The 14,723-nt window shown below is 39.9% G+C and overlaps 1 protein-coding gene across 1 annotated transcript; it reads left to right on the top strand.

Moving 5' to 3' along the window:
* Positions 1 to 725: 725 nt before the first annotated feature.
* On the top strand, positions 726 to 1,268 carry LOC145050970 (uncharacterized). The gene has a single exon (XM_078999136.1). It carries the CDS (start codon positions 726 to 728, stop codon positions 1,266 to 1,268), a length of 543 nt encoding a protein of 180 aa, XP_078855262.1.
* Positions 1,269 to 14,723: the final 13,455 nt, after the last annotated feature.

The raw sequence follows: 14,723 nt of genomic DNA, 5'->3' as shown, positions 1-14,723 counted from the left end.
TTTTTTAATTATTAAGTAATTGTTAGGTAATTTTATTACATGATTTTTTAGATTATTACATAATTGTTAGGTTATTTTATTACATGTTTTTTAGATTATTAAATAATTGTTAGGTAATTTTATTAGATGTTTTTTAAATTATTAAATAATTGTTAGGTAATTTTATTATATGTTTTTTAGATTATTAAATAATTGTTAGGTTATTTTATTACATGTTTTTTAGATTATTAAATAATTGTTAGGTAATTTTATTATATGTTTTTTAGATTATTAAATAATTGTTAGATAATTTTATTATATGTTTTTTTAGGTATGAATATTTCCAACTAAGGTACGATGCGAGAGGTAAACGAAGTTTTACAGGGTTGCAAAAATGTGTTGCTGCAATCAAGCTTATGACTATGGGGGAGTCACCCGATTCTATTGATGACTATATGAGAATGTCAGAGTGAACTGCACGAGAAAGTTTGTATAGATTGGCGAGAGGTGTTATCGAAACCTTCGGTGACAAATACTTGCGCAAACCTTCATTGAATGACATACAACAACTATATGTGGCGCATGAAGAACGACATGGTTTCTGGGAATGCTTGGAAGCATTGATTGCACAAAGTGGATATGGAGAAATTGTCCTGTGGCGTGGAAAGGTCAATACACAAGTGGTCATCTTGGATCGCCTTCGTTAGTATTAGAAGCGGTTGCATCATAAGACTTATGGATTTGGCATGCTTTTTGCGGGTTCGAACAATGACGTAAACGTTCTTGATCAGTCACCAATATTTCAGAACCTTTTGACGGGAAAGGCACCGGATACTCCTTTCACAGTCAATGGCCATGAGTATAAGTTCGGGTATTACCTCATGGATGGAATATATCCAGCATATTCCACGTTCGTGAAGGCATTTCGACACCCGATAGAACCAAGAGATAAAATTTTCAAGAGAAGACAGGAAGGAGCACGTAAGGACGTGGAACGTGCTTTCGGAGTTCTGAAAGCAAAATGGCACATAGTTGAACATGTGGCACGACCATATGAGTTGGACAGACTACGAGATATTTTGTATGCATGTATCATTATGCATAACATGGTGGTTGAAAATAAAGGAAGAAACATTGCGGAGTATTCACCTACCGAACCAAGACACATTCAATTTCAACTAGGGACAGCAGAATACTTACATAGAGTCGTTGATATCCAAGATCAACGAAAACACAAACAACTACGAGAAGACTTGGCAGATCATATCTATGATGGCAGTGAAGTTTGAGTAATTTAGATCGAAAATGTAATTTGTTTTGTCTTTTTTTTGTATCTAAATGTGGTTTTATCCTTAATTGTAATTTTTTTAATGTTGTTTTTAATTTAGGATTTTTATTGTTATCGTTATTTTTAAAAATGTTATGTTTAATTTAAGATTTAATTTATATTACATAATGACATAAATAAAAAATTAAATAAATTCGAAAATATAGAAAGTAAAAACATCAAAAAAAAATTAAAAAATCAAATACAAAATAAGTGGTGTTATTACATGTTATTAGGTGTTGCCCATTTCCACCTTTGGTGATTATGACTAGGATGTTGATGTGGCAACTTTTTGGTGTGGTAACATGTAATAACATGTTGCCCACACCCACCAGCCTTAGGTAAGCAACCGAGACAAATTCTCAAGGGTTGAAACTTTTCGTCTCATTATAATGTTCCGTAATAGTAATTAGTTACTATTCAATTCCTCAACAATTATCTCAACGGTTGAAACTTTTCGTCTCATTATATTCCAAATCTGTTCTATAAAATTTTATCTTGACAAAAAGGTCCCTCGTTACAGTTACCAAATGCATAATGTAATAATTTTCCCCATATACATGTTTAAAATATTAAATCCATATAGATTGGCGAACAAACCACAAAGCCTTAATAAGAAAACAATGAATATATAATATTTTAATAAAATGAGGAACAAATACATGGATTCCATATTTCCATTAATACCCTTCATGTACCAATAAACATATTCATTGATTCCAATAATACTTAATAACCAATAAATGTAACATCCCAAATTTCGAGTCCAATAATTTCATTTTAATTAATTGATTATAAAACATTCATAAGAAAACTATGTGAAAATATATCATTTCGTAAATCAATATATCATGTCTGAAAACCCAAATCATAAAGTAATAAAATGTCATCGTACAATCCCAGAATATATCTCAAGTGCGGAAAATCAATGTGTGTGTATAATGTGTTGCTACCGCACCAGCTCCTTCCCCTTCGTTGAAGAGGTACCTGAAACCAAAACTGTAAACTGTAAGCACGAAGCTTAGTGAGTTCCCCCATCGTACCACATACCATACAATCACATAACATACATGATGAGTTTATAAAACTCTTTGATCGATTAGATCTTATAACAGGTAAATCAAGAAAGCAAAAACAGTAAGATAAAGCACAAGAATGAATCTGAATGTGTCGAATGATTCAATTGATTCAATCCTCAGCAGAGCTCGATGAAGAACTTCCGTTGTCGAGGATATTAGGGTTACAAAAGATAATAACGATGAACGCTATTAAAATCTCTATCAAAGGTACGTTCTAGGATGCATGCAAGCATCTATAAATATTAAACCCTACAAAATAACTCACAGATGGACAGGCCCATACCGAAGATTAAATGAACTAAATGACGAGCCCAAGACGCAACACTATGTGGACCTAACAATCTCCCCATTTGCGTCAATTGGAGCGAAACTATCACTTCTTCTTGCTGGGTCCAGCTGCAGGAACCTTCTTAGTGGTTTCAAACAGACAAGGGATGAGAGTGAGGATTGTCTGCCTAAAGCGAATGTACCACTGGATCATGTCATCGAAGTGCTTCTTGTCATCTGCTGAATTCTGCTTGCAACGATGAATGATTCCCAAAACATGTTCCAGGCATGCAGTGGTGTATAGATGTTTGTCTGCCAAAGCGAACAGGCATTTTTCGCCTTCGTTTCTGGTAAACATGACAGAATTGCATTTCGGGTCAATCTTTCCCATCTGCATCATGTTCAGGTCACTGGCAGAGCCAACAGGTAAGATAGTGGGCTTTTTCTTGAAGATGCTAGCGATCTCTTGATCCATCTTGGCAACTTCCATGATGTAGCATACAAGCATCCTCTTGAAGTGATCAATAATCGGACCATACTCTGCTTCATTTGTGAGGAGGATGTTGTGCAAAATTATCCAATCATGTGGATTCAAATTGGGAAGATCTGCAAGCGATATGGCATGTTCGGTCTTAGCAGAACCCCTCAGCACCTTGAACCGAACGTTCGTGAAGTTCCCTTCTCGAAACGGCTTGAGGACCCGAACGTTGATTATCTTCTGAGCGCTCCAAGTTTGATACTGTGGTTGGGCAGCCTTCAGGTAGAATTCGACGAGATCCCTATCAACCTTTGGATGAGGATGAGGGATATCAGCAACGTTATCAAAGGCATGGAAGATGAAGGCCTTTCGGGTCAGTGGCATATCAAACTGTGAATCGACAGAGTTGATGCGATCCAGTGAAATCACCGGTTCAAGCCACAAAATGTTGGGAGTTTCAATCTCTTCCTTCAAAAGCTTCTCAAGAGTCCACAGAGGAAAAAGGGTTTTCCTGCTCTCAAGAAAGTCATGAGCCTCTTTCATTTTTCTTTCAGTTTCCTCAGTCTCTCTGGCAACGCGAGCGCTCATATCAACATCCTTATCGCGACCTTGCTTCTTTAAGAGATCTGCAATCGTCTCTTTATCGTCATCGCTCTGTTTAGCAATTTTCTTCCCCTTGTCTTTGACACCCAAACCTGAGGCTTGGCCTGTTGAAGGAGGTTCGGTTGTTTTTGTTGCTGTAGAAGTGGGAGGCGGTTGAGATACATCCTCTCCCCCTTGTTTCGGAATGGACACGAACTCAAGGAGCCCTTCAATTTTGCTTAGGAGAGAAAGGGCAGGAGCAAGTTTTTCTGCGAGAGTACGCCTCACCGAGTAGTTTAGAATCGGATCATGGGCTTCAATGATGTTGGAAAGGGCGGCGTAGACATCCGAAACACATGATGAAATAACCTCTCGTTCAGATCGAAGAGATTCAATTTCCTTTTGAGAATTGGAAAGTTGAAGATTCTTGACCTTGAGAGCAGTGGTCTTTCGAGCGAGAGCGTCCGTGAGGGAGTTCTCGGTAGCTAGATCTTCTTGTAGCTTAGACAGGCGCTCCTCAATAGTCACCTTAAACGATGAGTTGTCATCAGTGATAGTTTGACGAAGAGTGGCGCAGGACTGCAGTTCTGAGGCAACTGAGGTAGCCAGCTTGTTGACAATAGGATCAAGCTTCATTTTACTGGCATCGGCAGTTTCCTGTAAAGACTACAAAAGAGAAGAAGCATCAGCAAATAGTTTTTCGACTTTTTCGGTCGCTGCAGCACAGGCCTTGGTGGAGGCGTCAATAGCGGCAGTGACTGAGCTGATGGAGGCTTCATGAGCCTTAGTGAAAGCATCAACAATCTTCTGAATAGCAGCCTCAGAGATGGTATATTGTGATGAAGAAGAGGAGGAAGCAATGAGAGAATCAATCTTCTCGTGAAGCTCCTTGAGATGCTTCTTGGTGACAGGAGCATCATCGTCATCATCACTTTGCACCTGATACGGACTGTAATAGACCGAATCAAATGTCATGTTCTCCCCACCAAGAAAAGGTTCTTCATTTTCTGCGAAGTGAGCAGGAGATGAGGGTGGAGGTGAGGGTGGAGGCTCGGTTGTGGAAGTAGGTTCGGGTTTTGATGTATGTTCAGTAGTGGGAGTGGGTTCAGATGCTTTAGTAGGAGCCCCCGTATCAGATACGTTAGTTCTTACTTCAGCGGTTGTTGTGGTAGCTTCAGTGAAAATGGGAGGGGGTACTGGGATAGAAGTAGGTGGTATTTGAGTAGTGGAGGTTATGGGGGGAATGGAAATAGAAATGGAGATTGGTGGAGAAGAGACAGGTGGACTCGAAACAAGTACCTCTAGGGTAGGCAATCGCGGAGGAGTGTTACCATGGGGGGACTCTTCGGAGTCTAAATTTTCTTCCTCAGATTCGCTTGAGGAGGAAGAAAGTATCAGCTTTCGCCTAGGTTGGGTTTTCCTCTTCTTCAGTGGAGGAGATTGAGCCGCCTTGGTAGGTTTGCGTTTCTTCGGAGAAGGGCCTTTCGCTCCCTTGCCAACCTGCTTGTCTTTTCCCTTTTCATTTTTCTTTCCCCTTGGAGCGAGCCTATAAGCATCATGAATGGAATAAATCATATTAGGAGTGAGCTCTCTAGGACCAGAGCTATGAAACTCCTTGTAGGTTCTGATGATGCGGCTGTCGCTAGGAACATCTCTAAACATCGACTCAGGGATTGAGCCATTGAACTGAAACTTAGATGCATCAGATACAATGATCTTCATCGTATGGAAAGTACCTATCGAAGAGAGTGGAGAATCAGCAACAATTGGGACGTGATACTTGTCCATCACCCATTTTGTGATCAGCGTCTAGAAGCGAGCGTAGGAGATCTCTGAATGACGAGATGTAGAGGCAAGACTCTGAATCAGCTGCTGCCATAAAACCGACCCATAGTCAAGGTTGATTCCGTTGTATACCCCATAAAGAATCCTTATGAACAGACAACTCGCTCCGTCTGAACCGGCACTGCATTCCGATAACCCCTTGAATAACACTGTAAATAACCCGTTCCACTGAGGAGGCAAGCACGATTTCTTGAACTTGGTGACCGTTGTCAGAACCTCAGTGTATCCCATGTTATAAAACATGGAAAACAATTGACCCACTGGAATGGATTCAGGGTTAACCCTAGATGAATCGGGTTCAAACCCTAAAAGCAAACAGAATCGCTGCTTGGAGATGGATGCCTTGTGATCAAGAATGTCGAAGAAAATTCTATCGACAGACTTATCATAATGAGCTGTGGCGAAGATTTGCGATAAACACTCCATTGGAACAGCTTCAACTTTGGTGAGAGCGGGAGATAGCGGCGAATATTTGAGACATTCGATGATCGGGAACATGAAGGCATCGTAAACATGTGGAGTGAGATCGATGATCAGACTTTATTGAGGACGAATCGGCAGAATGTGGGAAGTGGCATGAACAGAAGATGAGTCCGCCATTGAAGTGAAGAAGTTGGGAGAGATGATGAACAGGAGAATAATCAAAGCGTTTCTTGCTCTCTGAATTTTGGGTGCAGTAAAGAGGTAAATAATGGGCGAAGTTACCTTTTATACCGTGGTGAGAAGAGATAGAAGAATCTGTTCCCAAATCTTCGAGAGAAATACGAAGGGTTTCCTTAGAAGATTGATGCGTGACAGTTGGGAGCCCCGATGATTATGGAGGAGAGAGAAGAACTGTCCCGTTTCACACGCCTTCCCATCAGGCGCCGTTTGAAGTGTCAAAAATGGTTCCACTTCGCACGCCTGTCCTTCAAGCGCCGTTTGAAATATCAAATCGATTGGATTTTCGGCTGAGTCAGCAACTTATCCCTTTAGTATGAGCTGTCATCATAAAGTAGAATGACCACGTGTAACATTGTGAGCCACAACTCTTTCATAACTTCAAAAAATGGCTTGTAAGTAATGAAACCAGAATTATGGAAAATCAAAAAGATTTTCGTGCTTGGTGTGTAAAAGAAAAGGAATAAAGCAACACATATGTGGGAAATTGTGATGTCAATAAAGACACGAAACAATGGATCCCAGGCACGAATCTCTTCCTTTAAAGTCAAGAGAGACCTTAAAGTGTTTGTTTGGTTTCCCGTTGAAATACGATCAGACACTTATTGAGAAGTGTTGAAAGACGTCTTTTAATCAGGCTAATTTGGGTGGCTTTCGCTTCAGTTCAGAATTCCTGATCTTGACAAAAGACAGAAATCGACTGAAGTACTTGTGAGACCAATGTAGTCTGTTAAACAAGTAGGTTTGAAAAGAATTTAAGTGGCATGGTGAAAATATTTGTAGGTGAAATCTCATAAAAAAAATTAAAACTGGATTCCATGGGAAGAAATGTTATGGGATTTAACAATTTCATAGGAATCACACAAAGATAAAACTCAGAGATTTCAAGGTACAGCCTTAAGGCTGAATTCGTCAATTCTTTAGTAAAAACTAGAGCAAAGTTAATTGTTCACCGTCAATGCATGGAAGGTAGTGAATTGAGGGTTTCACTTAGCACGTAGTGGCCCGAAGCTAAGATCATGAACACAGAAATTATGTAACCATAAACCTCAGTGGTAATTTCTGAGAGTCTCAAGGGTTACATGTATGAGATCGAAATATGATGGAGAAAAATAGTTGAGATGGAGTAAAGAAACCAAAGTACCTCTGCTATTGAAATGAGGACCAAGCAGAAAACTCTTATCTCATGTGAGAAGAGAGTAAGGTAGCTCATGATTAGAATAAATATAAAAGCCTAATTGGGAAGACAAGGTTTGTATATACCAAGTCAGTAAGGCTATTATTCAGAATCAGGTGAGGCTTTGGACACATACAACAGCATGCTTCTAGGGACACTTAACTAATAAAAGAATTTCCCCACAAATATCCACATTCAAAAAAAAATTATTAACGAACACAAAAAAATTTGTTTTTGGAGTTTTTTTTTTTTGAAAAAATTTTGGAATTTTTGATTTAAAGAAAGAAAAATAAAAATAAATAATAAAAAACAGACACAAAAAAAATTTGGAACCGAACCCGAGCGTTCGGTCTATTTCGGTTGGAAAAAAAATGAATTTGAAAAAGAAAAGGACTTTGAAAATAAGAGAGATGAAATTGAGAAAAGGATACAAAAGGTTTACAACCAAAGAAACTACCTTTGAGTGATAAGCGAAGATAAGAGAATAGGACCGAACCCGAGCGTTCGGTTCATTTCGGCACACACGTGAACCGAACCCGAACGTTCGGTTCATTTCGCTTCTAACATTTAGTTTTGAGAAGTAGTTTTTGGTACTGACTCCGATTCCATCATTCCTAGCCCTTGTAAATTTTATTGAAACTTGCTTCAGGAAGAGCTTTGGTGAAGATATCGGCCAGTTGATCGGTGGTTCGAACAAATTGAATTTCGACGTTTCCATCTTCCACATGATCCTTAATAAAGTGATACCTCAGTGCTATATGTTTGGTCTTGGAGTGTTGCACTGGGTTATGACAGATCCTAATTGCACTTTCTGAATCGCAATATAGTGGGATCTTTTTCATATTGAGTCCATAATCACGGAGCTGGCTTTGGATCCAAATCACTTGAGACGTACAGGAGGCAGCTGCAATGTACTCTGCTTCGGCTGTAGACAGAGAAACACATGTTTTTTTTCTGTGATTGCCAGCTCACCAACTTCCCATCTAGGAATTGGCAGCCTCCTGTAGTGCTTTTCCTGTCTAAACCACATCCTCCAAGGTCTGCATCTGAGTAGGCTTAAACAAAGAAGCCTGAGTTTGATGGATACCAAAGACCGAGGGAGGTGGTTCGTTTCAGATACCGAAGTATGTTTTTCACTGCTAGCATATGTGGTTCACGAGGATTCTCCTGAAACCTAGCACAATAACACACAGAAAACATTATATCGGGCCTGCTAGCGGTTAGGTACATCAAGGAACCAATCATCTGGCGGTATAACGTTATATCGACTGCCGGTTTTTCAAAGGATGGTGTTAGCTTGGTGCCGAACGCCATTGGAACTTTGACCTTTGAGTCTCCCATCATGTAGAATTTAGCAAGAAGAGTCTTGGTGTATGCTTCCTGGTTGATAAAGATGCCTTCAGGTCCCTGTCTAATGTTTAAACCAAGGAAAAAGTTAATCGGACCCATTGAGCTCATTTCAAATTTAGTCTCCATCAGCCTTCTAAATTCAGCTGTTAAGCTAGGATTTGTTGAGCCAAAGATGATATCATCGACGTAGATTTGAACTATCATAAGGTGGTTACCTTCCTTCTTACGAAAGAAGGTTGGGTCAACCGAACCTTGTTTGAATTTTGACATCTTTAAGAACATAGTTAGTGTTTCATACCATGCCCTAGGCGCTTGTTTCAGACCGTAAACTGTCTTGTCCATAATATAACAGTGATTTGGATGCTTTTCATTCACAAAACCAGGAGGTTGCTCCACGTAAACCGTTTCTTCAAGTTCTCCATTTAGAAAGGCGCATTTTACATCCATTTGGTAAACCTCGAAGTTCTTGTGTGCAGCGTAGGCCAGAAATATTCGAACAGATTCCAACCTCGCCACCGGAGCAAAAGTTTCTTCGTAATCAATGCCTTCTTCCTGGCAGTATCCTTTCACCACGAGACGAGCTTTGTTTCGAATCACATTACCTTCCTTGTCCATTTTGTTTCTGAATACCCATTTGAGACCAATGATTGAGGCATCTTTAGGTGTTGGAATGAGGCGCCATACCTTGTTTCTTTCAAAATCATTGAGTTCATCTTGCATAGCTTGAACCCAATCGGAATGATCAAGAGCCGTGTTTACTGTCTTCGGCTCAACTTTGGATACGAAAGAATTATACATGCATAACTCTACTTTGGAGAATAAAGATGATTGCTTTACCTTCAGTTGGGATCGGGTCAGGACCTTTTCAGAGACATTACCCACTATCTGAGATACAGGATGATCTCTGGTCCATTTGATAAGAGGAGGATAATTTGGATCATAAGATGGATCCAATTCGACGTTGACCATTTCCTCCAATTCAGATTGACAATCGTCATCGTAGAACATATCGGAATTCTCCCCCTCGACTGATGAATCTCTTTGATTTTCAGGTTGGTTCGTACCTTCAGGTGCAACAGAACTCTCAGGTGTAGCTGGACTTTCTAGTGCTACAGGACTTTCGGGTGTAACAGAGCTTTCGGGTGCTACAGGACTTTCGGGTGTAGCAGAGCTTTCGGGTGCTATAGGAATAGAATTCTTCCCCTGAAAGTGTGAGTTTGGTTGATTTGAAGAAAATAGATTCTCCCCCTCAACTGAAGTACCGTGCTGAGGAGGTTCGTTTGGAACTTGTTCTCCTTCACCCATTTGTTTGGCTGCATCTTTGACAATTTGCTTCAGATGATCAATTTTGTTGTCTGCTGCCTTGGCTTCCGAGAGAGTAGCTTTCTCAGGTTCATCAAATAAGTCCACAAACTGATCGAATAAATTAGCAATTGTGGCTGTGACTTGACCTATTTGAGAAAAAATCTCTCCAATTGCTTCTTCGGTAGTCTTTAGCTTCTTGACGTAGCTATCATCGAAAGTCACATAATATGTTTCTTCAATCTTTCTAGAATGCTTATTTAAAACCCGGTATGCTTTTGAAGTAAGAGAATATCCCAGAAAAATTCCTTCATCAGCTTTAACGTCAAACTTGTTACGATGTTCTTTGGAGTTGAAGATGAAACATCGTGAGCCGAACACATGGAAGAATTTTACGTTCGGCTTCCTGTTATTGATGATCTCATAAGGAGTAAGAGAGAAGCACCTCTTGAGATAAGACCTATTCTGCGTAAAACATGCTGCAGCAATAGCATCAGCCCAGAAATATAAGGGAAGAGAAGCGAAACTTAGCATAGTTCGGGCCGCCTCACACAAGGATCGGTTTCGCCTTTCGACAATTCCGTTATGTTGAGGCGTGTAGGGGCAGAGAAGTTGTGACTGGTTCCTTTTTCTGCCAAAAAGTCTTCAAATTCTTTGTTCTTGAACTCCAGTCCATTGTCGCTCCTAATGTTGCGAACGACTTTTCTCAGTTACACTTCAACCTACTTGATAAACATCTTTAGCTTAGGAGTGGCCTTAGATTTGTGATTAAGAAAGAACACCCATGTAAAACATGAGAAATCATCAACAATAACAAGAATATACTTGCTACCGCCAATGCTTTCGATTGATGATGGACCACACAAGTCGATGTGAAGCAACTCAAGTGGTTCAACAACTTTTTTGTTTATAATTGATGGGTGACTTTGACGACTTTTTTTCCCCATTTCACATGCATCGCACAAGTGTTCTTGATCAAACTTAAGCAAGGGAAGACCCCGAACATGACCTCCGGTGACAAGCTTGTTGATGTCTTTGAAGTTGAGATGTGAGAGCCTTCGGTGCCACAACCAGCTTTCGTCAGAATGAGCTTTGGACAAAAGACATATAGCTGGATTTCCTTTGATTGGTTTGAGATTTAGAGGAAACATTTCGCCTTTTCGGTCTGATTTGAGGATAACCTTGTTGGATTTCTTCTCTATAATTTCTGAACCTTCATCGTCAAATGAAACTTTGAGACCGGTACCGCCCACCAGTTGAGATACACTGATGAGATTATGCTGCAATCCTTCAACGTACGCCACTTTTCTTATTGTGAAGTCTCTATTGGTTATTATCCCATAGCCCTTTATCGTTCCATAGGAGTTGTTACCGAACTTGACATTGCCACCATTTTGAAGAGATCGAAACTCCCTCAGCTCTTCCTTCCTTCCTGTCATGTGACGTGAGCAACCACTGTCAATGTACCATTCTTCGTCGAACTGCTCGTCACTTATAACCTGCAAAAATTAAGCAGATTTAGGAACCTAAAGTTTCTTGGGTCCACGTGAGCTTTTCACAGGAACAGGAATAGTAATAGAAACATCAACAAGATATGTTCGTTTTACTAAGGTTGTTTCATCTTTTCTTTTAATAGTAAACACTTTGATTTTGTTAGAATTAGCTACAGGTGTTTTGGATTCAGATTCTGGTTTTTGAGCACTAGACTGCTTTCGATTCTCCTTGACTGAGGAAATCTTCGTTTTTCCGTTCAAGTTCGTTGAAGATCTTGAATTTTGTGAGGAGACTGAATTAGGTTTAGAAGAGGGTTTAGAATGAGAAGAATTAGAAAAAGAGAATTTAGAAAGAGAGTTTTTCCTGACTTGAGGTTCGAAATGACTCTTTTGTTTATGATCATTAGAGGTACCGAACCTGGACCTTCGGTAGCTGCTCGATGATGAGCTGAAGTTGGATTTTTGGTTGTTGTTGGCTGGTGGTCTGAAACTTGATCTTTTATTATAAAAGCTTGAAGGACTAAAATTGGGTCTTTGCTTGTTATTACTTGGCGGACCGAAACTCGCTTTTCGGTTGTTGTTGCTTTCGGGACCGAACCTATCCTTTCGGTTCTGTGCTTCATGTGACCCGAAAGTCTTTTTCTCTGACTTAGAATCTTTATCATGGTAAGAGTAATGAGGATTTTGAGAACGCCAAAAATGTTTTCGCTCTGAGAGATTCTTCTTGTATCTAAGATTTCTCTACTGCTTTTGATTTTTCACCTGTTTCGGTTGTCTGTGGATATTGGCTTTTTTTCGGCTTCTTGACAGTTGGTTCACTTTTCATAGATGATGTTTCGCTTGTGGATGTGACTTCTTCTACATGTATTTCTTTTGTGCCACTTGTACTTGGCACGTTAAAGTTGTCAGGCTTATTCAGCGGCTCTGGCACATATCTTCCTTTGGTTTTCCAGGACGTTCGCTCTGACAGACCAACTGTTTCGTCTGCATTATCTATAGGAGCTGACCAGAAGAACTCATCACAGCCATCTGCGTTATCTTCGTTCACTATGGCAGTGAGTTCGGCTGTTTGATGTTCGGTTAGTCCTGTGACCTTATATACTTGATTCGGTGTGGTTCTCACCTTTTGATACACAACAACCTTTTCTTCAAGGGTCGGGGACTTATTTTTGGACAAACGAGCGAATTCCACAGAATTTTCAGAAATCAGATTTTTGTGGTTTTCGGGTTCATTCTTGACAAACTCAGAACAGTCGACTTCAACCTCTACAGAAATTTCACTCATATCATCGTCCTCATTAAATTCAGATGCGTTTTCAACATCGATTTTATTTTCTAAACTTAAATTGGCACTCAATGAGTCGAATTTTTGTATGGTTTCGGTCCTGAGTTTCAGCTTATCGTTTTCATCTAAAAGATTTTTAAGCATGTCCTTATGGTCTTTGGACTTTATAAAAGATACAACACTTTCACAGTTGTATGCTTCGGCATCGATTTCATCCTCCTTAAACTCAAGGAAGGGTAGAATCATGCGATGTATCTTCTGCCCTATTTCACAATTTAGATGCAGTTGAGTAATGTTAGCATAAAGTCTTTTAGCAATCAAACAAAAAACATTCCTTTGTTTTAACAATTTCAAATTGTCTCTTTGCAAATAAATGTTTTCATCCTTAGACTTAATAAGCTTCGACTCCTTCTGCTCAATCCACATCCTTCGCTCCTCACTCTTGGATGACACCCTGCTTATTTGGTCAGTCAGGTTACCCGTGTTTGAGTTAAACAATTATCCAGATTTGAGATTCTTGAATTTAAGTTATTTAATTCCTTTTCATATGATTTCTGTGGGATTTTGAACGAAATAAAAAGAGATTGTACCTTCTTGATCAGTTCATCAAGTTCACTGATCTGCACACTGAGAGGTTTTGCTGTGAAGCACAAGTCCTCTCGCTCCTTGGTGTCTTCATTTCCACCATCAGTATTATATCCTCTCATGTGAGATACGTCAGTCACCATCAGACACTTTCCACTGTTTTCACCACCTCTTGTGACATAAGCCTTTCCATGAGATGACTTTCTCACCTCATCATCTTCTGAGTCGGTCGACCAAACCTGTACGCCACCGAACTCGTCATCCTCTGCCAAACCCTGTATAATAAGAGCATTCATAGAAGGATTAGTAGCAGCTTTCTTCCTTTTAATCTCTTCTAGCTTCTTCATCAGGATTGCCTATTCAACCTTCTCCTCATCTTTTTCTGTCATTTTCTTCAAAACACAATCTTTTGCGTAATGATTCTTTCCTCCACAGTAATAACAGCTGACACCAGAATCCGCTTCAACCTTCATCTCTTTCTTTGGTTCTTCAGTCTTCGGCTCCTCCCTTACTTTTTCAGAACTATAGCTTCCCTGCCAATTTCGGTTCTTATTGGTAGGAAACTTCTTCTTGATGAACCTTTTAGGATTGGACACCATCATAGCATAATCTTCTGAAGTTAGATCGTAGTCCTCCAGGTTCAGATCGTCGTCTTCTACTGCATTCTTACTTTTAGACAGGAGGGCCAAGGACCCCAAGTTTGAGACCACACTCTTCTCTTGCATCACTATCTTTTCCTGGGATTTCAGAATTCCCACTAGTTTCGCCAGCGAATATGATTTGAACTGCTCGTGAGCTTTAACTATAGACACAACAGCTCTCCATTCGGATCTTAAGCCATTCAAAAAAGTAACCTTCTGTTCAATAAGCTTCCTTTCGATATCATGTTTAATCATCTTGCTGAGAAGATGATTGAAGAGATCAAACATCTGTGTAACGGACTCATCAGGATTTTGCTTGAACTCTCCAAACTCAGACAAAAGCAAGGTCTGAATTAAGTGCTCCAAATCTTCATCTGTGGAATACAGCTCTCGCAGCCGATCCCAGATTTCTTTAGAGGTACTGCAGGAACTCACCAACCTAAACGTGTCGGATTGAAGAGCGAATCGAATCAGTCTCAATGCTTTGATGTTGCACTGAAACTTCTCCTTTTCATCTTGAGCGACGTCTTTCACATCCTTTAACAGATCATTATACTCCTTCTGAGTTTTAATAATTCTGGATGTTCCTGAATGAGCAAATGGTCCAGACACAATGGCTTCCCATATTAGATACCCATTATCTTCAGATCCGATGACGTAGTCTTCGAAATGA

Source organism: Lactuca serriola, chromosome 5, assembly GCF_051521515.1.
Source record: "Lactuca serriola cultivar US96UC23 chromosome 5, Lser_US96UC23_V15, whole genome shotgun sequence".
Taxonomy (NCBI): Eukaryota; Viridiplantae; Streptophyta; class Magnoliopsida; order Asterales; family Asteraceae; genus Lactuca; species Lactuca serriola.
Note: the sequence above shows the minus strand (reverse complement) of the source record. Positions and strands in the feature narration are given on the sequence as shown.

What these genes read in the sequence shown, in the direction of transcription:
- LOC145050970 (XM_078999136.1), top strand. Translation starts at nt 726, where the DNA reads ATGCTTTTTGCGGGTTCGAACAATGACGTAAACGTTCTTGATCAGTCA.